General features: G+C 50.4%; 2 protein-coding genes across 2 annotated transcripts in view; both read right to left on the bottom strand.

Moving 5' to 3' along the window:
• Positions 1 to 12,809: 12,809 nt before the first annotated feature.
• On the bottom strand, positions 12,810 to 14,019 carry LOC147972305 (F-box protein At3g07870-like). Its single transcript, XM_087523028.1, has one exon. The coding sequence runs from the start codon at positions 14,010 to 14,012 to the stop codon at positions 13,074 to 13,076; it is 939 nt and encodes a 312-aa protein (XP_087379154.1). The 5' UTR covers positions 14,013 to 14,019; the 3' UTR covers positions 12,810 to 13,073.
• Positions 14,020 to 25,330: 11,311 nt separating this feature from the next.
• LOC147972304 (uncharacterized) overlaps positions 25,331 to 26,503 on the bottom strand; it is a 40,916-nt gene continuing 39,743 nt past the window's right edge. The window contains exon 2 of the mRNA XM_087524291.1: positions 25,331 to 25,889. Coding sequence (XP_087380417.1) covers positions 25,331 to 25,889 — 559 coding nt within the window. The remainder of the gene's footprint in view (positions 25,890 to 26,503) is intronic.

Genomic DNA, 26,503 nt, shown 5'->3' with positions numbered 1-26,503 from the left:
TTTCCGGTTAATACAATTCTAGCATGAATAATAAACTTTTATCATGATATAAGGAAATAAATAATAACTTTATTATTGCCTCTAGGGCATATTTTCTTCACGCCTCTCCTGGCCGGCCGCACCCCCCCTTTGAGCCTTTATATACGGAGGCGGGGGCACCCCCTAGAGACACAAGTTGATCCACGTGATCATATTCTTAGCCGTGTGCGGTGCCCCCTTCCACCATAGTCCTTGATAATATTGTAGCGGTGCTTAGGCGAAGCCCTGCGACATTAGTACATCAAGATCGTCACCACGCCGTCGTGCTGACGGAACTCTTCCCCGACACTTTGCTGGATCGGAGTCCGGGGATCGTCATCGAGCTGAACGTGTGCTAGAACTCGGAGGTGCCGTAGTTTCGGTGCTTGATCGGTCGGGCCGTGAAGACGTACGACTACATCAACCAAGTTAACGCTTCCGTTGTCGATCTACAAGGGTACGTAGATCACACTCTCCCCTCTCGTTGCTATGCATCACCATGATCTTGCGTGTGTGTAGAATTTTTTTTGAAATTACTACATTCCCTAACATGAGCTGCACGACAACGACCTAACGAACCTTACTCCACGTCTGAAAAGTCTGCAACATAATACGTTGCATCCCAAAACGGGTCAGCACATGGAATATGCAGGCAAAGTAACACAGTAGAGCAAGAACAAAATAATGCTATCACTACATGCATATTTGGCTGGTGGAAAGCTCTATGGTTACAGTTTTGCGAAAAGCCAATTTTTCCCTACAACAAAGGAATAGATTTTAATTTTTACTATCATGGTAGTTGAAACATCATTGAGAAGGTTCCTCCAACTCAATCCCAATTAAAGTGATTAACAACCCAGCAATATTAATTAAACATGATGAGATACATGTGATAACCCAAGTACTAGATACTCAAGAATTGTCCATAACCGGGGACACGGCTAACCATGATTAGATTGTACACTCTGCAGAGGTTTGCGCATTTCCCCACAAGACTCGATCGCCTCCATTGGATTTCTCGCACTACAGGGTGTTTGAGAAACGGATGACCGAGACACAGTCTTTCAGAAACATTAACTCTCTACTCCGGACAGACCATACCAAACCTACATCCCACTACCTGCTGATCTGCCTCTTCAAGAACTTCACGTAACTTACTCAACTATGCTAGAGCCCATAATAGCTTGTGGCTGCACACCAGAAATCGCGATCAGAGAAAATCGCGGATTAAATCCGATAAAAGAAAACTGACGAACTGACTAACGAACGAGCGTTCGTTAGCTGTATCTAACGGGCGAAGAACCGTTCGTTAACACGAACGTTCGGATGAATGTCCGCTAACTAGAAGAACCGAGAAAAACCGTCGATCCAAAAAAACCGGATCTAGGGTTTAAAAAAAACCGAATGGTTTTATAAAGAAAAACCGGCGGCGGATTCGGCGACTACCTCCGGCGGGGCGGGGTGCGGGCGGCGGGACGGCGGCTCGGGGGCGGCGGGGCTCGGCTGCGGCTGCGGCGGCGGCAAGCGGCGGCGGCGGCTGCGGCTTGGGGTGGCGGGGCTGGCTGCGGTGGGGCGGCAGTTTGGGGCGGCGGGGTGGCGGTTTATAAAGGGGGCGGGGCGGCGGCTTGCTTGGGCGAGGGGGCGCCCGGGGAGGAGTCCGAGCCGGACTCTCCTCGGCGTCCGTGCCGGGCACGGCGGCGCTGGCGATGGAGGCGGTGGCGCGGGTGGGCCGGCCTGGCTCGGCTGGGCCTTAGGCCCAGTCGGGCACGAGATTTTTTTTTAAAATAATTATGCCGACGGAAATAAAATCCTAGGAAAATAAATAAAAATCTAAAAATGCCAAAGCAAATTTTTCACCGTCTAAATAAAATATTTAGAACGAGATGAACATTTTCTTGGCCCTAGAATGAAATTTTGAAAACGTGCAATTTTTCTAATGCAAATAAAATCCGAATAAAATCAACTAAAATCCAATAAATGATTTTAATATTTTTCCTCCAATATTTCAATTATTTCGGAGAAGTCATATTATCTCCACTCATTTGATTTAATATGAAATATTTTTGGAGAGAAAAATTATTAAAATCAAAATCCTTGTTTCATTATTTGATAGTAAAATCAAATATGAAAACCGGGAAATCCCCAACTCTCTCAAAGGGTCCTTGAGTTGCTTAGGATTTCGAGGATGGCGGAACGGAAAGCAATAAAACATGATATGCAATGATGATCTAATGTATAACATTCCAAATTGAAAATTTGGGATGTTACATGCATGCTACGGGACTTGCAAACCTCAACACAAGTATTTATCAATTTCACAACTACTCAACTAGCATGACTTTGATATTATTACCTCCATATCTCTAAACAATCATCACGCATCAAACTTTTCTTAGTATTCAACACACTCATATGAAAGTTTTATTATTAATCTTGCATACCAAGCATATTAGGATTTTAAGCAAATTACCATGCTATTAAGAATCTCAAAATAATCTAAGTGAAGCATGAGAGATCAATAGTTTTTATAAAACAAATCCACCACCGTGCTCTAAAAGATAAAAGTGAAGCACTAGAGCAAAACTATAAAGCTCAAAAGATATAAGTGAAGCACATAGAGTATTCTATCAAATTCCAAATCATGTATGGCTCTCTCAAAAGCTGTGTACAGCAAGGATGATTGTGGTAGACTAACAAGCATAGACTCAAATCATAAAATACGCTCCAAGCAAAACACATATCATGTGGTGAATAAAAATATAGCTCCAAGTAAAGTTACCGATAGAAGTAGACGAAAGAGGGGATGCCTTCCGGGGCATCCCCAAGATTTGGCTTTTAGGTGTCCTTAGATTATCTTGGGGGTGCCATGGGCATCCCCAAGCTTAGGCTCTTGCCACTCTTTGTCCCATAATCCATCAAATCTTTACCCAAAACTTGAAAACTTCACAACACAAAACTTAAAGTAGAAAATCTCGTGAGCTCCGTTAGCGAAAGAAAACAAAAGACCACTTCAAGGTACTGTAATGAACTCATTATTTATTTATATTGGTGTTATACCTACTGTATTCCAACTTCTCTATGGATTATAAACTATTTTACTAGCCATAGATTCATCAAAATAAGCAAACAACACACGAAAAACAGAATCTGTCAAAAACAGAACAGTCTGTAGTAATCTGTAGCTAGCGCAAGATCTGGAACCCCAAAAATTCTAAAATAAATTTTTGGACGTGAGGAATTTATCTATTAATCATCTGCAAAACGAATTAACTAAATAGAACTTTCCAAATAAAATTTACAGCAGTTCTCGTGAGCGCTAAAGTTTCTGTTTTTTACAGCAAGTTCAACTAGACTTTCCCCAAGTCTTCCCAACGGTTCTACTTGGCACAAACACTAATTAAACACAAAAAACATAACCAAAACAGAGGCTAAATAATTTATTTATTACTAAACAGGAGCAAAAAGCAAGGAATAAAAATAAAATTGGGTTGCCTCCGAACAAGCGTTATCGTTTAACGCCCCTAGCTTGGCATAACAAGCAAGAATAGATCTAGGTATTGCCATCTTTGGTTTTCAATTTTTTAGCGGAATCAAGCTCGAATCTGGGAGGTTCTTTATGTTTTCCTTCATATTCTGAAATTTTTAGGTCTAAAGAATCCAACCGCTTATTGCAAAGGGTAATCAACATATTCATGCGGTGAATATTTCACTAATGTTCTTAAGAGGTTCAAGAGATTTCTGCAAGATTTTAGTAAATTCACAATTTTTTTCACAAACTTGTGTCTCTTCCTGAGTAGGATGAGGCCCCTTTTGTTGAGGTAGTGTTCCCACTATACCTTCTATAATTTCAAGTGCAATATGGGGATCAATTTCAATAAAATTGCCTTTGGCAACGCAATCCAAGAGTTGTCTATGAGACATATTTAATCCAACATAAAAATTGCGAAGCAAAATTCTCAGATTTATTTCAGAGGTACAATTATGATGAGATTCCATTATTCTCAACCAGGCATCTTTTAGGTTTTCTCCTAACCTTTGTTTAAAGTGAAAGATTTCGAACTCAAGGGTCAACGGAGAAGATAAGGGACTAGCCATAACGACAAGCAAACAAACTAACACACAAGCAAACAAAAAGCAAATGGGCAAAAGAGGCAAATAGAGAGAGAGAGAGGGAGGATAGAGAGAGAGAGGGAGAATAAAATGGCAAGGGTGAAGTGGGGGAGAGGAAAAGGAGAGGCAAATGGCAAATAATGTAATGCAGGAGATAGGGATTGTGATGGGTACTTGGTATGTTGACTTTTGCGCAGACTCCCGGCAACGGCGCCAGAAATTCTTCTTCTTACCTATTAAGCACTGCGTTGGATTTCCTCGAAGAGGAGAGGATAATGCAACAAAGTAGCGTAAGTATTTCCCTCAGTTTTTGAGAACCAAGGTATCAATCCAGTAGGAGGCTACGCGCGAGTCCCTCGCACCTACACAAAAACAATAGCTCAACGCAACCAACGCGCTTAGGGGTTGTCAATCCCTTCACGGTCACTTACGAAAGTGAGATCTGATAGAGATGATAAATAATATTTTTGGTATTTTTGGTATAGAGATGCAAAGTAAAAAGTAAAACCAAAGCAATAATAAAGTGATGGAGATTGATATGATGAGAAAGAGACCCCGGGGCCATAGGTTTCACTAGTGGCTTCTCTCAAGAGCATAAGTATTCTACGATGGGTGAACAAATTACTGTTGAGCAATTCACAGAATTGAGCATAGTTATGAGAATATCTAGGTATGATCATGTATATAGGCATCACGTCCGAGACAAGTAGACCGACTCCTGCCTGCATCTACTACTATTACTCCACTCATCGACCGCTATCCAGCATGCATCTAGAGTATTAAGTTAAAAACAGAGTAACACCTTAAGCAAGATGACATGATGTAGAGGGATAGTTTCATGCAATATGATAAAAACCCCATCTTGTTATCCTCGATGGCAACGATACAATACGTGCCTTGCTGCCCCTTCTGTCACTGGGAAAGGACACCGCAAGATCGAACCCAAAGCTAAGCACTTCTCCCATGGCAAGAACAACCAATCTAGTAGGCCAAACCAAACTGATAATTCGAAGAGACTGAAAAGATAACCAATCATACATAAAAGAATTCAGAGAAGATTCAAATATTATTCATAGATAGACTTGATCATAAACCCACAATTCATCGGTCTCAACAAACACACCGCAAAAAGAAGATTACATCGAATAGATTTCCACGAGAGAGGGGGGGAACATTGTATTGAGATCTAAAAAGAGAGAAGAAGCCATCTAGCTACTAACTATGGACCCGTAGGTCTGAAGAAAACTACTCACACTTCATCGGAGGGGCTTGGATGATGATGTAGAAGCCCTCCGTGATCGATGCCCCCTCCGACGGAGCTCCGGAATAGGCCCCAAGATGGGATCTCGTGGATACAGAAAGTTGCGGAGGTGGAATTAGGTTTTTGGCTCCGTCCCTGATCCTTTGGGGGTACGTAGGTATATATAGGAGGAAGAAGTACGTCGGTGGAGCTTCGAGGGGCCCACGAGGCAGGGGACGTGCCCTAGGGGGGGCCCTCCACCCTCGTGACCGCCTCGTGACTTTCTTGACGGAGGGTCCAAGTCTCCTGGATCTTATCTGATGAGAAAATCACGTTTTCGAAGGTTTCATTCCGCTTGGACTCCGTTTGATATTCCTTTTCTTTGAAACCCTAAAACAGGCAAAAAACAGCAATTCTGAGTTGGGCCTCCGGTTAATAGGTTAGTCCCAAAAATAATATAAAAGTGGATAATAAAGCCCAATAATGTCTAAAACAGTTGATAATATAGCATGGATCAATCAAAAATTATAGATACGTTGGAGACGTATCACCTCCCACTCACTTCTTTCGAGAGAAACTCCTTCTCTAGAAAGGATCCATTCTTAGCAACGAATGTCTTACCTTCGGATCTATGATAGAAGGTGTACCCAACATTCTCCTTTGGGTATCCTATGAAGACACATTTCTCCGATTTGGGTTCGAGCTTATTAGGTTGAAGCTTTTTCACATAAGCATCGCACCCCCAAACTTTAAGAAATGACAACGTTGGTTTCTTGCCAAACCACAGTTCATAAGGTGTCGTCTCAACGGATTTCGATGGTGCCCTATTTAACGTGAATGCAGCCGTCTCTAAAGCATAACCCCAATACGATAGTGGTAAATAAGTAAGAGATATCATAGATCGCACCATATCTAGTAAAGTACGATTACGACGTTCGGACACACCAGTACACTGTGGTGTTCCGGGTGGCGTGAGTTGCGAAACTATTCCGCATTGTTTCAAATGTAGACCAAACTCGTAACTCAAATATTCTCCTCCATGATCTGATCGTAGAAACTTTTCTTTCTAGTTACGATGATTTTCAACTTCACTCTGAAATTCTTTGAACTTTTCAAATGTCTCAGACTTATGTTTCATTAAGTAGATATACCCATATCTGCTCAAATCATCTGTGAAGGTGAAAAAATAACGATATCCGCCACGAGCCTCAATATTCATCGGACCACATACATCTGTATGTATGATTTCCAACAAATCTGTTGCTCTCTCCATAGTTCCGGAGAATGGCATTTTAGTCATCTTGCCCATGAGGCACGGTTCGGAAGTACCAAGTGATTCATAATCAAGTGGTTCCAAAAGTCCACCAGTATGGAGTTTCTCCATGCGTTTTACACAGATATGACCTAAACGGCAGTGCCACAAATAAGTTGCACTATCACTATCAACTCTGCATCTTTTGGCTTCAACATTATGAATATGTGTATTACTACTATCGAGATTCATCAAAAATAGACCACTCTTCAAGGGTGCATGACCATAAAAGATATTACTCATATAAATAGAACAACCATTATTCTCTGATTTAAATGAATAACCGTCTCGCATCAGACAAGATCCAGATAGAATGTTCATGCTCAACATTGGCTTCACTAGTGGCTTCTCTCAAGAGCATAAGTATTCTACGGTGGGTGAACAAATTACTGTTGAACAATTGACAGAATTGAGCATAGTTATGAGAATATCTAGGCATGATCCTGTATATAGGCATCACGTCCGTGACAAGTAGATCGAAACGATTTTGCATCTACTACTATTACTCCACTCATCGACCGCTATCCAGCATGCATCTAGAGTATTAAGTTAAAACAGAGTGACGCCTTAAGCAAGATGACATGATGTAGAGAGATAATTTCATGCAATATGAAATAAACCCCATCTTGTTATCCTCGATGGAAACGATGCAATACGTACCTTGCTGCCCCTTCTGTCACTGGGTAAGGACACCACAAGATCGAACCCAAAGCTAAGCACTTTTCCCATGGCAAGAACTACCAATCTAGTTGGCCAAACCAAACGGATAATTCAAAAAGACTTGTAAGGATAACCAATCATACATAAAAGAATTCAGAGATGATTCAAATATTATTCATAGATAGACTCGATCATAAACCCACAATTCATCGGTCTCAACAAACACACCGCAAAAAGAAGATTACATCGAATAGATCTCCACAAGAGAGGGGGAGAACTTTGTATTGAGATTCAAAGAGAGAGAAGAAGCCATCTAGCTACTAACTATGGACCCGAAGGTCTGAGGTAAACTACTCACACTTCATCGGAGGGACTAGGATGATGTAGAAGCCCTCCGTGATGACAACCCTCTTCCGGCGGAGCTCCGGAACAGGCCCCAAGATGATCTCGTGGATACAGAAAATTGCGGCGGTGGAATTAGGTTTTTGGCTCCTGTTCTGATCGTTTGGGGGTACGTGTGTATATATAGGAGGAAGAAGTACGCCGGAGGAGCAACGAGGGGCCCATGAGGCCGGGGGGCGCGCCCTAGGGGGGGCGCCCCCCACCCTCGAGACCGCCTCTTTTGTTCCTTGGAGCAGGGTCCAAGTCTCCTGGATCACGTTCGGTGAGAAAATCACGTTCCCGAAGATTTTATTCCGTTTGGACTCCGTTTGATATTCCGTTTCTTCGAAACACTGAAATAGGCAAAAAAACAGCAATTCTGGGTTGGGCCTCCGGTTAATAAGTTAGTCCCAAAAATAATACAAAAGTGGAAAATAAAGCCCAATATAGTCCAAAACAGTAGATAATATAGCATGGAGCAATCAAAAATTATAGATACGTTGGAGACCTATCAGGCGCCGCCCCCCTCTCCTTGTCCTATTCGGACTAGGGGGGAGGGGCGCGCGGCCCTTGCCTTGGCCGCCTCTCCTCTTCTCCACTATGGCCAATTAACCCCTCCGGTACTCCGGTAAAATCCCGATTTCACCTGGAATACTTCCGATATCCAAATATAGGCTTCCAATATATCAATCTTCATGTCTCGACCATTTCGAGACTCCTTGTCATGTTTGTGATCATATCTGGGACTCCGAACAACCTTCTGTACATCAAAACATATAAACTCATAATATAACTGTCATCGAAACGTTAAGCGTGCGGACCCTACGGGTTCGAGAACTATGTAGACATGACCGAGACACGTCTCCGGTCAATAACCAATAGCAGAACCTGGATGCTCATATTGGCTCCCACATATTCTACGAAGATCTTTATCGGTCAAACCGCATAACAACATACGTTGTTCCCTTTGTCATCGGTATATTACTTGCCCGAGATTCGATCGTCGGTATCTCAATACCTAGTTCAATCTCGTTACCGGGAAGTCTCTTTACTCGTTCCGTAATACATCATCCCGCAACTAACTCATTAGTTGCAATGCTTGCAAGGCTTAAGTGATGTGCATTACCGAGTGGGCCCAGAGATACCTCTCCGACAATCGGAGTGACAAATCCTAATCTCGAAATACGCCAACCCAACAAGTACCTTCGGAGACACCTGTAGAGCACCTTTATAATCACCCAGTTACGTTGTGACGTTTGGTAGCACACAAAGTGTTCCTCCGGTAAACGGGAGTTGCATAATCTCATAGTCATAGGAACATGTATAAGTCATGAAGAAAGCAATAGCAACATACTAAACGATCGAGTGCTAAGCTAACGGAATGGATCAAGTCAATCACACCATTCTCCTAATGATGTGATCCCGTTAATCAAATGACAACTCATGTCAATGGCTAGGAAACATAACCATCTTTGATCAACGAGCTAGTCAAGTAGAGGCATACTAGTGACACTCTGTTTGTCTATGTATTCACACAAGTATGATGTTTCCGGTTAATACAATTCTAGCATGAATAATAAACTTTTATCATGATATAAGGAAATAAATAATAACTTTATTATTGCCTCTAGGGCATATTTCGTTCAGCGCCCGCTCCTTCCTTTTCTTCTCTCCTCTTTCCCTTCTTCTCCTTTTTGGACTAGGAAAGGGGGAAACCTACTCCTACTAGGAGTAGGATTCCTCCCCCCTTGGCGCACCCCTTGTGGCCGGCTGGCCTCCTCCTCCCCTCCTTTATATACGGGGGAGGGGGGCACCCCATAGACACACAAGTTGATCTTTAGCCGTGTGCGGTGTCCCCTCCACAGTTTTCCACATCGGTCATATTGTTGTAGTGCTTAGGCGAAGCCCTGCGTCGGTAACTTCATCATCATCGTCAACACGCCCTCGTGCTGACGGAACTCATCCTCGGCCTCAGCTGGATCAAGAGTACGAGGGACGTCACCGAGCTGAACGTGTGCAGATCGCGGAGGTGCCGTGCGTTCGGTACTTGATCGGTTGGATTGCGAAGATGTTCGACTACATCAACCACGTTACTTAACGTTTTCGCTTTCGGTCTACGAGGGTACGTAGACACACTCTCCCCTCTCGTTGCTATGCATCTCCTGGATAGATCTTGCATGATCGTAGGAATTTTTTTGTAATACTGCATTCCCCAACAAGGTAAATGCTTGGTGGCTTGGGAATATGTGTCTATGCCACGGTGCTCTGGCGGGCTGGGTGTGCGAGATGTGATTGCTCATAATCAAGCTATATTATGCAAGTTCACGGCCAAAGTTCTGCAGTACTCAGATATTCCTTGTTTCCTATGGTTCCCTTCACAATACTGTGATCGTCGTATTGCATTTGGGGCACAGAGCAGAGACATACCTATTTGGAAGGGATTCAAACGGTTTATTCCTATGGTTCTCGCTGCTTATAGATGCTCTATGGGTAATGGGTGTCGTCTCTCTTTTTGGCATGACAAATGGATTGAAGTTGGGCGTCTTAATCATGAGTTGCCGACTCTCTACACATTCGCAAAAGATAGTTCTTGCTCGATTGCTTCGCAGCTCTTTGCTGGTGGCGTTTGGGATGTTCGGCTGCACCGTAATCTTACCCGATCGGCAGCCCAAGAACTGCAGCTCTTGCACTCTCTTCTTTTGGGCATTTAGCCTGCACCTCTTGACAAGGACACTTGTTCTCCCTCCCTGCATGGAAAGGATTTGAGCACTGCATACTTTTATCACCTTCTCACCTTTCGAGGGGTGGGCAGCAAGTTCAACATGTGGGTTTGGGACCCCATAATTCCGCTTAAGTGTCGTATCTTCTTATGGCTGGATTTTTGGGGTCGTCTGAATACAAGGGATAACATGGTTAGGAAACAATGGACCTCTGTGGTTTCTCATGCTGATTGCGATGTCTGCCCATCCTGGGAGTCCATCGATCATATCATTCTACGTTGCTTTCTCGCCTCTGCTGTCTGGGACAGGTTTGACATGGCTGACTCTGCTTCACGCTTCGTCGATCTGCTGGAGTTTATGCATCACACTCAATCACGTTGCCCGTCGTCGGCTGCTTGGCATGTCCTCGTTGCTGCTGCTGCTGTCACTCTCTGGCACGCCCGAAATGACAGGGTTTTCAACAATAAGCTTTGGTCTCCATCCTATGCTCAGTTGTACACATCAAATCTTCTCATGCTCTGAAGCCACCGGACAAGGAGAGCCGAGCGCAAAGAAGTTGTTCTGCTTTGGATGGAGAGTTTACGTGCATAATGTAGATCACGCTGTTGTTTTGGCTTTTGGCTTCTGTTCTTGCTCCTTCTGCTTTTCTTCCTTTTCGCTAGGCAGCTTATGCCTACACACCATGGTGCGGAACCTAAGCTTCATGTAATGGACTTACGGGCTCCGGGCTACGGCCTGTTTTGAAATATATAAGGTAGAATGCGATCTACCATTCATTTCAAAACACTATCGTGGACAACATCCTGAAAATATAGATGATCTAGCCAAACACCACGAGCTCGGAGGCATGCAGATCTTTCATGAACGGACTCCAGAGACTACCAAGGGTCTTACCTATGCAAGTTCAAGTGCATGGCGTCCGTGGGAGGGATCGAGCGAAAAATTATGGGATCGGCTAGGGGTCAGTCGACTCAAAACTGATTATTCGCTTTCAGCCGCCAGATACAAAACCAAACGATCATCCAGTTAAACTGGAAAATCATATACTTAGGCACTCCCCCTCAAGTAACCCCCCTCGGAATTTTGGTGTGTGCCCTCTCCCTCCAACTAGATATGGCCACCTCAATCTGTAAGTTTGATTCCGTGAGATTAGCCTGTTGGTGTAACAAAACTCAAATCGTGCCGTAAACAATATCACAGTTTATACCCCTATATACTCTGACATTCGGATTGATTTTCATCGTTGCTGTGTTATCTCAACTAAAAATTCCAGATGTGTTATATAGGCTTATAATTTTCTCTCATTCTGCGAAGTGTGTCATTATGGGGTGTTAGAACCTCTCTAATAATAGACAAATAAAATGTAGCCCCTACACAGTATATTGCCTTGTCCCCGATTTTTCAGCCAAAAAAAGCATCCAAATCCAGCAATAGCCCCTTTCCCAAAAACCATATTTCACTTATGACATGTGGGTCCCGCGAGCTAGTCACTTATTTTTTAATTTCCATTTCTTTTCTCACATCTTCTTGCCCATGCTAGATCTCCCATGTCCATTTCTCACCCACCACCTCCTCCCACCTCCATCTCCTCTCCCCGCAATTCCTCCCTACCTTCGGTGTAGGACCTGCCCGAATGGTGCATGTGCAAGGAGGCCTGGCGTGAGTGTCCCCGAATGCCTCCGGCGTGCCATGCCTAACGAGCATGGAAACCCGACGACTAGGTAGAAGCATGAATGCGGTGGCATGCGCTAGAGGCACGACAGAGCTCCATGAGGTGAGTATGCGGCGAGTGGGAGGGGAGGGGGGACTCTTGACGTTGGTGGTCATGACATAGCCATCGTGGAGCCTGATTCCGGTGGCAGAGGATACCGATTTCTAAGGTTACAACATGAATGGAGGAGGCACAAGTGGGCAACAGATATGCATAGTCCGGTCAAGCTATAGGGAATGGCAGGAGGACGTCGGAGGCGGCCATCGGCATAATTAGTCAAAAGAGGTGTCCCACGGCATAATTTTTGTGACATATAGTTTATGTTTTATTAGTTAAAATTTGAACAAAAATAAGAGGAGCGTAATAAAGCCCGACAAAGGAAGTACCAAATCTAAGAAGACAATATAACCTAAACAACATTCCAATGCCCGGTTTGCAATTTAATGGCAGCAATGTGGACTTCTCTCGTTCCAGAAGTGACCATATAGCAATACAGACTACAAAGGACAATCTTGTCAAAAAGGCTTTCGCAAAAGTTTGGTAATTCTATTCTTGATTTTTTGCAATGGACAAATATAATGAAACAAGGTTTTCAAGGCTAGGAAACACATGCATACTATAAATCGCAATGTTATCAAAAAAGAAGTTCTTGCCAAAGTTTGTTAATTCCATTCTTTGATTTTGCAACGGACAAATATAATGAAACAAAGTGTTCATGGCTAGGGAACACATACAGTGAAAGAGGGAGTAAGCACTTACTACACCCTACTTGGTTGCATCGTAAACACCTAATGGCTCAGAAGTCCTCACGTACGCAAAGGTTTGGTAGTTAGAACCGTAGTTATCATCTTTCATCTTGGCAACCCGCCTCCCCTTATCCTTGTGACTAACCTTCACGACGCCGGACTTCCGTGAGTACCCCTACAACAACCTGCCCTCAAGCTTCAAGAAGTATTCGCCGTGCGCGAAGCACGGGCGTGGAATCTGCTGCCATTTGCACCTAAGCACGTACCGGCAGATCCACTTCCCCTGCTCCCGAACCCACGCCTCCCTTGTCCCGGAGGGGCTGCGGATGACGACCCCCAGCCTCCCGTCCACCTCGGTCAGGTTGTAGTCGTCAGGCTTGTCCGGCAGAGAAGGCAACTCTATGGTGGAGGCGGCGACGTGCTCATTGTCGAGGTCGAACGAGACAATCCTCGCGGTGCCACCGTCTGTGACCCAGTATGTCACGCCGTCGACACTGACGACGCCGGCCTGGAGGTTGCATCTCTTGCCATTGGTGCCCGGCGCCTCCCCCAGCGTGAGCACATGCGCGGCGTCGTAGTCGCAGACCCGGTCGAAGCTGCAGGGGACGTGCACCACCTTGTACTGCCCGGACGTCGGGTGGTAGGCGAAGCTGTACGCCCTGTCCCACCTCTGGCAGTGGTAGTCCAGCGCGAACTGGGCGGCGCCCGGTAGCGGCGGGACGGGCAGCTTCTCCCCGCTTGCCGGGTTGACGAGGGTGACGGTGCCGCCGGTCCTCTCGCCGCGGTTGTCGCATATGCAGAGGAGGCCGTTGCAGGTGCCGACCAGCTGCACCTCATCCGGGTAGTAATACGTGCGCTCGCCGGGCACGCGGGCGATTCGCCACAGCTCCGTGTAGCTCCCCGTGGAAGAGGAGGAGCGGTCGTCGACGACGTAGGCGGCGGCGGAGCCGGCGTGCCAGAGGAGGACCTTGGCGCGGCTCTGCATCTCCGTGGTGTGCTCGGCGACGAGGTCGCGCCAGAGTTTGCAGACGAGGCGGGCGCGGCGGCGGGCGCTGGGCGGGAGCCGCAGCAGGATATCCACCAGCAGGTCGCTGGGGAGGAAGCACGCCTCCATTGGATTGGGTGTGCTACCTGTCTCTGATTTGTTCTCGATCTTCCGGTTTGTATGCCCACTATTTTCGATCCTTTTAACGGGATTGGATTGGATCCTACTTGGTCGTGAAGTTCCTTTGTATCCGGAACTTACTTGGCTGCCAAGCTTGGATCCGATTTTCAGGCCACAATGGATCCGTCAATGCTTGAACTGAAATCATTCTAATACAGATCGATGCGACAAATCATTCTAATACAGATTCATGCATGAGGGCTACACCTTTTTTTTCTTGCGAGGGATGAGGGCTACACCTTGGCACAAGCTCACGTAGCAATAATAGCATTTATGTTTTATAGGCTATAAACAACCTGACTTTCTATCGGCTGGAGAAAAGAAATACTAATCTTTTTATTGGTACCATCATGATCGTATCCCTACTTCGGGAGTACATGTTACAAATGAAAGAAACTCATTTCGAGGATCACAAGTACTCTACTCCCTCTAGAACCATGCAATAAAAGGTACTCCCTTAGTGTCGAAAACGTCTTATGTCATCAGGCAGAGTGAGTATATATATTTGTATTATTTGCCTCTGTCATGGACTCTTTAATTTGTCATATATAGTTGTTACCTTCAATTTGTTATAATTGTTGGCATGGTATTTGTCGGATTTCGGGTACCGGCAGACCCTTGAGGTTCGAACACTGGGTGCGCACGGAGATCTCTTCCCTACCGATCTACGTTCAATCTCCTTGCGTGATCTAAGCTGGAAACAACGAACAACACAAGGGACATAAGGTTTATACTGGTTCGGGCCACCGTTGTGGTGTAATACCCTACTCCAGTGTGTGGTATGGTGGATTACCTCAGTGGGCTGATGACGAACAGTACAAAGGAAGAACAACCTCGCGAGAGGTGTTCTTGAGCTGGTGCGATGAACTGCTTCGGTGAGTTCAGTCGCCTCTCTCTCTCTCTGCTAGGATTCTACCAGATCTCTCGATCCACCCTACTCTGTGGTGGCTAGCTCTATTTATAGAGGCCCTGGGCCTCTCCCCAAATAATGAGCGGGAAGGGCGCCCACAATTGGCCATTTTGAAGGGGAACATATAGTACAAGTTATCCTGACCAAAGGTGGTATTCGGCTGCCAAAAGCATTAGTGATGACGCCGTCTTGGGCTCCACGGTGACCTCCGTCCTGCCGCTCTGCTGGTCTTGGTCTCGTTGCACCGGAATGGCAACCTTTGCCCGGTGCCTTGGCCTGTGCTTGCCCCCTTTGCACCAAAGGGGAAACAAGGACAGTGCGCAGGCCGGCGCCCGCCTGGTCTCGATCGTCATGACTTGCGTCACGGGTTCCTCGCGAGGTACCCCCGCCTTGATCTCTCCGCCTCCTCGCGACCCTGCCTGATGAGGTTGCCTCTGAGGAAGCTTTCTGTCGCCCGCCCCGCGACGCTTGGCCCCTCGCGAGGGTCTTGAACTTGAGCTGATGAAGACGGGCCGCGCTGGGCCCCCACTTGAGCCACGCCGCAGGCCGCAGGCAGGCAAGTTTGGGGACCCCCGTTCCCAGAACGCCGACAGTAGCCCCCGGGCCCAAGGCGCGCCCGGGCTTGGCCTAGCAGGAAAGCGAAGGGGCAAGCGCGAAACGCCGCGGGCCCTAACAGCCTGCGGCCTTGGGCGCCGCGTGGCGATTGATTGGACATGGGCGACTGCGCTTCCCCACGACGCATCGGCGACCGCACGACTTGATAAGTCCCTGCATGCAGAGAAACCGATCATGATTACCTGCGATCGTGGTGCTCGGCGGTTGGCCTCCTCCGGCTATAAGTACGGGGCCACGCGAGCCCCTTCAGCTCATCCCTTCCTGCTGCTCCTTTTCTTCTTCTTGGCTACTCACCGTCCCCATGGCTCCAAAGAGGTTCTCGACCGCAGAGAAATGAAAGGCCCCCCAGACAGGGCCTGACTTCCCCCCGACCAAGCGCGGCCGAGGCCGCCCTCGCAAGTATACCACGATCCCCGTGGTGGCCTCCCGCGGCCATGCAGGCGGTTCCCTGTGCAGTGGTGAGCGCCCGGCTGCCGACAGGGGGCACGCCGTGGGTGTGCGCCCCCCTAGGCCACGCTTTCGCTTTGCGGAGGTGCTGCCGGAGTTCGTCGTGTGGACGGCGGACCCATCCATCACCAGGCTCCAGCTCCCCTGTTTCTTCGTAGATGAACTGCCGGCCAGCGCTCGGTGCGGCTTTTGGCTCCAGGCAGACGGCTGCTGCAGCAGGGCCTCCTGGGCTTTGCTGGAGGTCTCCGTCTCTGGAAACGTTTGCCCGCGCGCGGCCTGGGCCGGTGGTGTACCCTGTACTTCAAGTTCGACGGCGACGCCACCCTCTATGTGAGGGTGTTTGGGGAAGATGGTCGCCGTGCCGGGTGCTGCCCTGAAGACGACGACCGCGGCTGCCTGCCCACCCCCGGCACTGACCAGGATGAAGATGGCGACTGGCGTACAAGCGGTGCTACTCGGGGTTCGCTGAGCTTCGGCGACCCCCTCTCAGGCAGTAGCTCCTCCAGCGGTGGCCGCGAGCAGCTCCCGCGCCGTCGCGCCCGCCTGGGTGAAGGTAGCGGGTCAGCCCGCCGTTGCGCCCCGGTGAAGCGGGAGGAGGGATCCGCCCGAGCCCCACGAGCAGCTCGAGCCTTCGCTGTGGGCTGGCGCAGGACGAATCGCGCCCGTTTTGTTTTCTTTCTTATCCTGCGTAGAAATAGAAAGTAATGTAGGACCCCGCGGGGGCGTGTTAGAACCGCTGCTGTTTAACCATCGTGCTGTTTCCGCTACTTCTGCGCTGTGTTTCCGCGCCGCGCACCCATGTGCAGAACTATTTTAGCTCGGTGGGGCTTGGCGCGGTCCTCGCCTCCTGAGGTTGTGGCCTCGTCGTGCGCTTCGTGCCCTGCAAGGATCAGTAGGAGGGGTAGCTTACGGCCTTGATTGTGGGGGCGATCGGCCTAGGTCCTGCGCTCGTGTCGCGATGCCCGTGGGGCACGGACTGGGAGGGGTGCTCCCGCAGAGGACTCGGATAGGAAAGCTCCAAATGATCGGGGCAGAAAACACTCGCGAGGGCGCCCGCGACTCCCTCGCGAGACCTGTGCGAGCGAAAACAAGGCAAGCAAGCGCGAAAGACAAAGAGTCACAAGCTATGAACGTCAGCAACTCCAATAAAACTTCAAACGGGAATAAACAAGCCAACTGCAGAAAGCAAATGGGAAAGCCGCGTCCGGCACCTATTCTAGTCTTCGACGGCTTCTCACCAGCGCGGAGCTAAGTGCTGCCACTGGGCGTGGCCGGGAGCCCCCGAGGCCCGAGGGCGGTACTCCGGAGACTCCGGGGCGTGAACAGTCGCACTCATTACGTGAGAGTGTCACGGGCGGCGAGCTTCACAGGCATTTGCCTTCTTCACAGGCACCGGGCCTTTCCAAAACGCAGCAGCTTCACAGGCATTCGCCTTCTTCACAGGCATCGGGCCTTTTCCAAAACGCAGCAGCTTCACAGGCATTCGCCTTCTTCACAGGCACCGGGCCTTTCCCAAAACGCAGCAGCTTCACAGGCATTCGCCTTCTTCACAAGCACCGGGCCTTTCCCAAAACGCAGCACCTTCACAGGCATTCGCCTTCTTCACAGGCACCGGGCCTTTCCCAAAACGCAGCGGCTTCACAGGCATTCGCCTTCTTCACAGGCATCGGGCCTTTCCCAAAATGCAGCGGCTTCACAGGCATTCGCCTTCTTCACAGGCACCGGGTCTTTCCTAGGCGCTAGGCCTCGCTCAAGGATAGAACCTCCGGAGATGTTGAATGTTCCACGCGTTCTGGATGGGTACCCCCTCCGTGGTCTCCAAGCGCGCGGAGCCAGGCCTGGAAATATGAACAACCTTGAATGGGCCCTCCCACATGGGAGAGAGCTTGTGCAGCCCCTCCCTGGAGAGAACCCGTCTGAGCACGAGATCCCCTACCTCAAGAGTTCTGGGGCAGATGTTGTGGCAGTGGTATCGTCGCAGCGCCTGTTGATACCTTGCCGCTCGCAGCATGGCTTCTCAACGGCGTTCCTCCCCCAGCATGAAATACGTCCCCCGCATGGCGTCCTGCTGTGTCTCGTCGAACGCCAGGACCCGTGCGGAGCGATGCCTGACCTCGTGAGGGAGAACAATCTCTGCTCCGTAGACGAGGAAGAACGGGGTTTTGCCAGTCGGCTTGGTCGCAGTTGTGCGGATTGACCACAGCACGGACTGGAGCTCGTCATACCAGCCCCTGCCGCAGGCTTCTAGCTTCTTCTTGAAGGTCCTGGCTTTGAGGTCCCTCAGGACCTCCGCGTTGGCCCGCTCGGCCTGGCCGTTGCTCCGGGGCCGTGCTACCGAAGCGTATCATATCTGCGTTCCAAGGTTAGCACAGTATGTTTTGAAGAGATTACTGGTGAATTGCGAACCGTTGTCGGTGATGATGCGGTTGGGCACCCCAAATCGGCTCACGAGGCCCTTGATGAATTTGACCGCTGAGCCTGCCGGGATTGTGCGGACGGCTTCCACCTCAGCCCACTTGGTGAATTTGTCCACGGCGACGTAGAGGTAGCGATAGCCCCCTGGCGCCCGAGGAAACGGGCCCAGAATGTCCAACCCCCAAACTGCGAACGGCCATGAGAGGGGTATAGTCTGTAGACCCCCCGCAGGCTGATGGATCTGCTTAGCGTGAAACTGGCAGGCCTCGCAAGCCTTCACAAGCTCAACGGCGTCGTTGAGCGCTGTGTGCCAATAGAATCCACTACGGAACGCCTTGCCGACGAGGGTCCGTGACGACGAGTGGTGCCCGCAGTCTCCGCCGTGTATGTCCGCCAGTAGCTCCTTCCCTTGCTCTCGGGAGATGCAACGTAGGGACACGTCATTTGGTTGCTTCCTGTAGAGCTCTCCATCCCTGATGCAATAAGCCGTGGCCTGCCGCGCCACCGCTTCCTCCTCATTCTCCGGCAGAGTTCCTTGTATCAGGTAGTTCTTGAGCTTCGGGATCCAACACCCTTTCTGAGGCTCTAACGCCAGGAGCAAGCATGCCCCTGGGGCTGGGCCACAGAGGCTCCTGAGGCAGGCGGCTGAGGGAGCTCCTCCCTTGGTTGCGCTGTGCTCGACAGTGATGGCACCGCCAAGGGTTTGAAGAGCCGCTCCTCAAAGACGCCAGGCTCCTGAGGCAGCCGCCTAGATGCCCTCTTGGAAATGTCATCAGCCTCCTGATTGGTGTCGCGAGGCACATGCTGCAACTCCAGCCCCCAGAACTGTTTCTCCATCTTGCGAACCTCAGCGAGGTAGGCTTCCATGTGCTCGTCCTTTCGCTCGTATATGTTATTGGAGAAGTTGACGAGGAGCTGCGAATCGCCCTTGATGATGAGACGCTTCACCCCTAAGGCAGCTGCGGCCTTCAAGCCTGCTATTAGGCCTTTGTACTTCGCTATGTTGTTGGAGACTTTTTCTCCGTGCTGGAAGCAAAGTTGTATGGCGTAGTAGAGTTTGTCCTGGGTAGGGGATACGAGCACTGCGCCAGCTCCTGCACCGTGTCGGGAGAACGCCCCATCAGACTACATGACCCAGCCATCCGGTGCTTCACTTCCCGGGGAAAGTGATCGGTCTTCGCCTGCCTCGAGACCCGGCGCTTCTGCCCATTCTGCCACGAAATCCGCAAGGGCAGCTCCCTTGATGACTCTGGTCGTACTGAATTCCAGCTGAAATGCCTGTAGCTCGATGTTCCATTCAGCAACCCTTCCAGCTGAGTTGGGGCTCTTGAGCACTCTTTCCAAGGGGTATGCTGAGACGACTTTGATGGGATGTCCTTGGAAGTAGTGGCGCAGCTCGCGTGAGGCCACTAGTAGCGCGAGGAGGAGTTTTTGAGGCATGGGATACCGTGCCCTTGCGTCCCATAGCACCATGCTGACGAAGTACACGGGATGCTCGACGAGGCTGAGGGTGCTGGCGCTTCTTGTGTCCTCCAGAGTTCGAGGCGTCTCTTGAGACGACGGAGCTCCCAGTGCTTGGTCGCCTGAAGAGGCCTCTCCTACTCCGGGTGCGTTCTCCTGCTGCGGCTATTCCTTTCCAGCTGTGGTTGCGGCCTTCGCGAGGCCCTCCTGGCTCTGCTTTGCTTCAGTTCGGACGGTCGATGTGGCCTTGGCGCAGTGCTCCTCCCTGACCGCTACCAGGGCTGCGCTAGCGGAGTAGGGGGTGGCCGCAAGGTAGAGCACCAGGGGCTCCCGAGAATGCGGAGCTACCATCACTGGTGGACTGGTAAGGTACCTCTTGAGGTCTTGGAATGCCTTGTCGGCCTCTTCAGTCCATTAGAAGGGGCCCTTTTTCTTCATCATCTTGAAGAAGGGCAGCGCTCGTTCCCCCAGCTTGGAGATGAAATGCCCCAGCGCAGTTATACGCCCGGTGAGCTTCTGCATTTCTCTGAGGGTCCTTGGGGGGCTCATGTCTTCGGCTGCCTTGACCTTCTCCGGGTTGGCCTCGATGCCCCTGTGGGATACGAGGAAACCCAGGAGCTTGCCCGAGGGGACTCCAAACACGCACTTCTCCGGGTTGAGCTGTAGGTCCACTTCGTTGAGGCTCGCGAAGGTTTCTTCCAGGTTCTGTATCAGGGTTCTTGCCTCACGAGAGTTCACCACAAAGTCATCGACGTAAGCTTCAGCGTTGCTCCCGAGCTGCGGGCCTAAGGCGATGTGCATCAGCCGCTGAAAGCTCGCGCCTACGTTGCGCAATCCAAACGGCATGCACGTATAGAAGTACACTCCACACGGGGTCAGGAAAGCCGTCTTCTCCACGTCTTCTACCGCCATCTTGATCTGGTGATAGCCCGAGAAGGCATCCAGGAAGCACAATAGGTCACACTCTGTGGTGGATTCGACTATCTGGTCAATGCGGGGGAGCGGAAATGGATCCTGCGGGCAGGCCTTGTTGAGGTTGGTGAAGTCGACGCACATGCGCTCCTTTCCTCCCTTCTTCGGCACAACGACCGAATCAGCCAGCCAATCAGGGTAGCGGACCTCGCGGATAACTCCTACCGCCTCTAGCTTCCGGGTCTCTTGAACGATGAAAGCATGTTTCTCAATAGACTGCCGCCTTGCCTTCTGCTTCACGGGGCGCACATTGGGGCACACGTTGAGGTGATGCTCAATCCCTTCCCTTGGGACCCCTACTAACTGATCAGGTTCCCACGCGAACACCTTCTTGTTCACACGTAGGAACCTGATCAGGGCCTTCTCCTGCTCGGCTTCGAGGTTGGCCCCTATGGTGAAGGTGGCGCTAGCGGACCCGTCCTCGTCGACTAGTACCTGCTTGGTTTCCGCCTTGTCTTGGGTGAACAACTGCTTCTTTTTAGCCGGTGCAGCTCCCTTGGTCTCAAGGGTGTCGGTGCTAGTGGGCTGCGCCACCGCGGCCACCCTGAAAACAAGCTGGAGCACCTGCAGCGCATCCCTTGCGTCTCCTAACACGATGACGACGCCACTCCTCTCAGGCATCTTCATGAGGTTGTACGCCGGGTGAGTTGCTGCCATGAACGGAGCCAAGGCCGGATAGCCGAGGATGGCGTTGTAGGGGAGGCCAATGGGGGCGATGTTGAAGTCGATCAGCTCCGTGTGGAAGTTGTCGCAGATGTCGAAGGTCACTGGGAGGCGGATCTGTCCCAAGGAGGCGGTGGAGCCGGCTCCGACGCCCGAGAAAGGCCTGCAGGGTTGGAGCCGCTCTAGCAGCACGTGGAGGAGGCTGAAGGCTTCCACCGAGAGCACGTTGAGGCCGGCACCACCATCGATGAGGGTCCTGGTGACGGCCACTTGGCAGATGGTGGGGGTGCACAGCATCGGGAGCGCGCCCGATCCAATGGGGTTGAAGAGGTGGTCCTCTGAGTCGAAGGTTAGATCGGCCTCGGGCGCCACCCAGCCCGGGGGGCTTCTCAGCGCTTGGAGGCGATGCTGATCCGGCGGGTGAACAGCTTGACGTGATGGCTCGAGGGTGGTGCCTGGGAGCCACCCAGGAGAGCTGCGATGACGGGCGGCGCTGGTGCGGCGAAACGGGCGAGGAAGAGGTCGCGCAGCTCCTCCGAGGAGGTGACGGAGGCCGTCGGCAGGTGGAGGAGCCACACGCGCGGGATGCCGGTGAGGTCCATGGGTAACCAGTTGGCCATCACCCGGTCGTCGTCCCCGGCTCTGAGGACGGCCTCCTCGTACGCCAGCAGGAAAATCATCGGGTCCGTCGCGCCGTCATAGCGGGGCGGCGTCTCGGGCCTAAACTTGCGCGGCCACTGCACCTATCACAAGGCGGGGGCCAAGGCCCGGAACCCCCTGGCCCCCGTGTCGACATCCGTTGCTGGAGCGGGCGGCGCGTTGTCCGTCATGAGGGCGGGATGCGATGTTGGGGGAGAGCGGGTCGTCAGGAGGGAGGACTCCGGTGCACCCCTATCTGGCGCGCCAAATGTCGGATTTCGGGTTCCGGCAGACCCTTGAGGTTCGAACACTGGGGTGCACGCGGAGATCTCTCCCCTATCGATCTACGTCCAATCTCCTTGCGTGATCTAAGCTGGAAACAACGAACAACACAAGGGACACGAGGTTTATACTGGTTCGGGCCACCGTTGTGGTGTAATACCCTACTCCAGTGTGTGCTGTGGTGGATTACCTCAGGCGGCTGATGACGAACAGTACAAAGGAAGAACAGCCTCGCGAGAGGTGTTCTTGAGCTGGTGCGATGAACTGCTTGGGTGAGTTCAGTCGCCTCTCTCTCTGCTAGGGTTCTACCAGATCTCTCGATCCCCTCCTACTGTGTGGTGGCTAGCTCTACTTATAGAGGCCCTGGGCCGCTGCCCAAATAATGAGCGGGAAGGGCGCCCACAATTGGCCATTTTGAAGGGGAACATATAGTACAAGTTATCCTGACCAAAGGTGGTCTTCGGCTATCAAAAGCACTGGTGATGACGCCGTCTTGGGCTCCAGGGTGACCTCCGTCCTGCCGCTCTGTTGGTCTTGGTCTCGTTCCACCAGAATGGCAACCTTTGCCCGGTGCCTTGGCCTGTGCTTGCCCGCTTTGCACCAAAGGGAAACAAGGACACTGCGCAGGCCGGCGCCTGCCTGGCGCCCACCTGGTCTCGATCGTCATGGCTTGCGTCACGGGTTCCTCACGAGGTACCCCCGCCTTAATCTCTCCGCCTCCTCGCGAGCCTGCCTGATGAGGTTGCCTCTGAGGAAGCTTTCTGTCGCCCGCCCCGCGAGGCTTGGCCCCTCGCGAGGGTCTTGAGCTTGAGCTGATGAAGACGGGCCGCGCTGGGCCCCCACTTGAGGCACGCCGCAGGCCGCAGGCAGGCAAGTCTGGGGACCCCCGTTACCAGAACGCCGATAGTGTTTAGCCACATGGAAAATCCTACGTTCAACATAAACCGACCTATTCTCAAACAAATAAAAACATAAGCTGACCTAAATCACCACTAGTAAACCAATTATGTAACAATAAAAACACAATCAGACATCTTTCCTTGACATAAAAATTATGGAAACACTAACGCCCATACGTGTGGGCGTTACCCAACTCGCCCACACGCCTGGATCGTCGTTCGCTGTCTTTTGCACGAATCCTGACACGAAAAGGTGGATTTAATGTGCCACGTAGGATGGGGCTGGTGTGTGGGCGTTGGAGAGTTTGCCCACATTCCCGCACCACGCTGTTTGCCAGCTGTGCTGTGTGGGCGAACTAGTTTCTGCCCACACAGCCACCACCTAGGTCATGCGCGTGTGGGCGAACTACTTTTCGTCCACACGACACTCCTACGTTGTGGATGGCAACTGCAGTTACGCGAACGTGGCAACTAGGTAAATACACATGGAAACTGTGATTCTTTGCTAGATGGCAACTGCAGTTGCGCGTATGTGGCAACCAGATAAACACACATGGCAACTGTGATTAACAATACATGACAACTATGGTTGGACCACACGTGGCAACTAGGCAAACACACATGGCAACTACTGTTTGACAATATGTGGCAAGTAGTTAATCACACACGACAACTACGGTTTGATTACATGCGGCAACTACCATAAATTAGACATGGCAACTATAGTTAATCAAAACAGATAGAGTTAACATGCTTTTACAACTAAACTTGCCATCCTGAATAACTACATCTGCCAACCAGGATGGCAACTAAATCATCATCCCGCGGGGTATCTAACGTAGATGCGCCAGGACGTGTGGGCATTTTTGCTTCGTGCCACACGCGCGGGGTGGAGATGAATAGTACTTATTGGGCGTGTGGCACGAAGTAGCCGCGCCCACACGTGTGGGCAATTCTAATGTCCACCCACACACAGCCCGTGTGGGCTGCCTCCTGCTCACACCACACACGGTGTGTGGGCGCATGTCGAATATACCACACGTGTGGCAGTTAACGGCGTCCAAAAATTAAGCCATTGCGTTTGTTTTACCCCCAGAAATTAAGCCGTTGCTACTAATAATAATCGCTACTAAGCGATCTATGAGGCTAGTCATAGTGGGGAGTAACTTATACTAGTGTCATGCATATGACACTAGTCTAAGTTACTACCTTCATAATGCAAAATAACATAATAGTAGTATCATAGATGGCTTCATTTATTATCTCGTAGACTCATCTTGTTTTGGAAAGCGCTATGTTACAGTAACATATTATGTTACCATCTCTCATTAATTACTTGCCACATAAGCAGAATTTTCTCGAAGTGCGCTATGTTACTAGCTAAGTTACTCCCACTATGACTAGCCTGAAGGAGAGGGAGATGGACATACATATTGCATTAATATGTTGTCTATTAGGACTTAATTAGATCTTCCTTGGTTGGCTTTTAAGATGAACCTAATAAGCGAAAATGATGAAATTATAACAATCCAAACTACAAAGTGCGAAAAATAAATCAATAATTGCATTCTTGATTTTTGGAAAGGACAAAACTACATTGAAATTTAGTTTCTCGAGTTACACATATCTAGTGAAATCAGAGGAGAAATATTAACTAGACTTTACTTGCCCGTGTAATAAACACCTAATGGCTCTGAGGTCTTGACATATGCAAACGTCCGGTAGTTAAATTCACGCCTCTTGCCGTTCATCTTGGCCACTAGCATTCTCTTATCCTTGTCACTAACTTTCAGGACATCATACGGCAGTCTCCGGTTGAATGACGACAATGTGCCTTTTCGTGGGTACCGATACAACAACTGCCCCTCAGTCTTCAAGAAGTAGTCGCCATACGCGAAGTGCGGCCGTGGAATATCATGCCATGAACAAGTGAGGATGTATCGGTGGGTCCACCTTTCGTCCTCTCAAACCCATGCTTCCCTCATCCCTGCCGGATTGCGGATGACGAGTCCCAACCTCCCGTGCACCTCAGCCAGGTTGTAGTCGTCGGGCCTGCCCGATTTAGAGGGCAACGGTATGGTAGACGCGGCGACTTGCTCGTTGCCGAGGTCAAATGAACCAACCCTCAGGACGACACTGTCCGTGACCCAGTGTGTCACACCGTCGACGCTGACTATGCCGGCGTCGAGGTCGCACCTTTTGCCGCCGGGGGCCGGCACCACACGCCACCCCTTCTGCCCTAGCGTGAACACGCGCAGAGTATCATGTTCACAGACCTGGTCGAAACTGCTGGGGACGTGCACCAATTTATACCACCCGGTCGTCGGGTGGTACGCAAAGTTGTACGTCTTGTCCCACCTCCATTGGTGGCTGACCCGTTCCGCGCATGGCAGCGGTGGAATTGGCAGCTTCTCCTTGGTCGCCGGGTTGATTAGGGTGATGTGGACGGCGGTCGAATAGGTGTCGTTGTCGCAGAGGCAGAGCAGGCCGTTGCAGGTGCCGCACAGCTGTAGCTCGTTATCCCTGTTGAAAAACGTTGAGGATCTACTGTTGGAGATACGAGCAAGTTACTACAAGATTTAATCCGAATAATTAGAAGATAAATCATGACTACAGTAGCAGAGATTAAACTAATCATGCGAACTAGCATAGTAGATGAACAGATCACATCAAGCGCACATACTAGAAACATGAATTCTACCACGATCTCGAACAGGAAGGATAGAATCACATACGGTGCAGCGGGAGCAGCACCGCCGGCGTTGACGTTGTCGCCCATGTCATCGAGGATGAGGTTGCTGAGGTCGGGGAAGAAGTCGTCGTTCGCAAAGTCATCGCTGCCAGCAGTCACGTGAGTGCGCTCGCCAAAAACCTGATCGCCCCTCTCCCGCACAGGATCACGAGAGGCGGGGTTCCGGAGGCCTGCTGTCCCTTCTCCCGGTGCACGCCAAAAGGAGGGATGGAGAAGACTTGCTTGGCGGCGCAATGATCTGGAACGGTGGTGAGAAGCCATACGAAGCGGCAGCGGCTAGGGTAGACGTCTGCCTGACTATATAGTGCGGGCCGGGTAGGTCGTGGGAGTAAACCCCACGTCCGAGTCGTCATGATCCAAAAGAATCAGAAACGGTTCAATAATT

The sequence above is a fragment of the Triticum urartu genome, chromosome 5A, assembly GCF_056163025.1.
Source record: "Triticum urartu cultivar PI428250 chromosome 5A, HENAU_Tu73, whole genome shotgun sequence".
Taxonomy (NCBI): Eukaryota; Viridiplantae; Streptophyta; class Magnoliopsida; order Poales; family Poaceae; genus Triticum; species Triticum urartu.
This window is presented reverse-complemented; position numbering and strand designations above follow the sequence as displayed.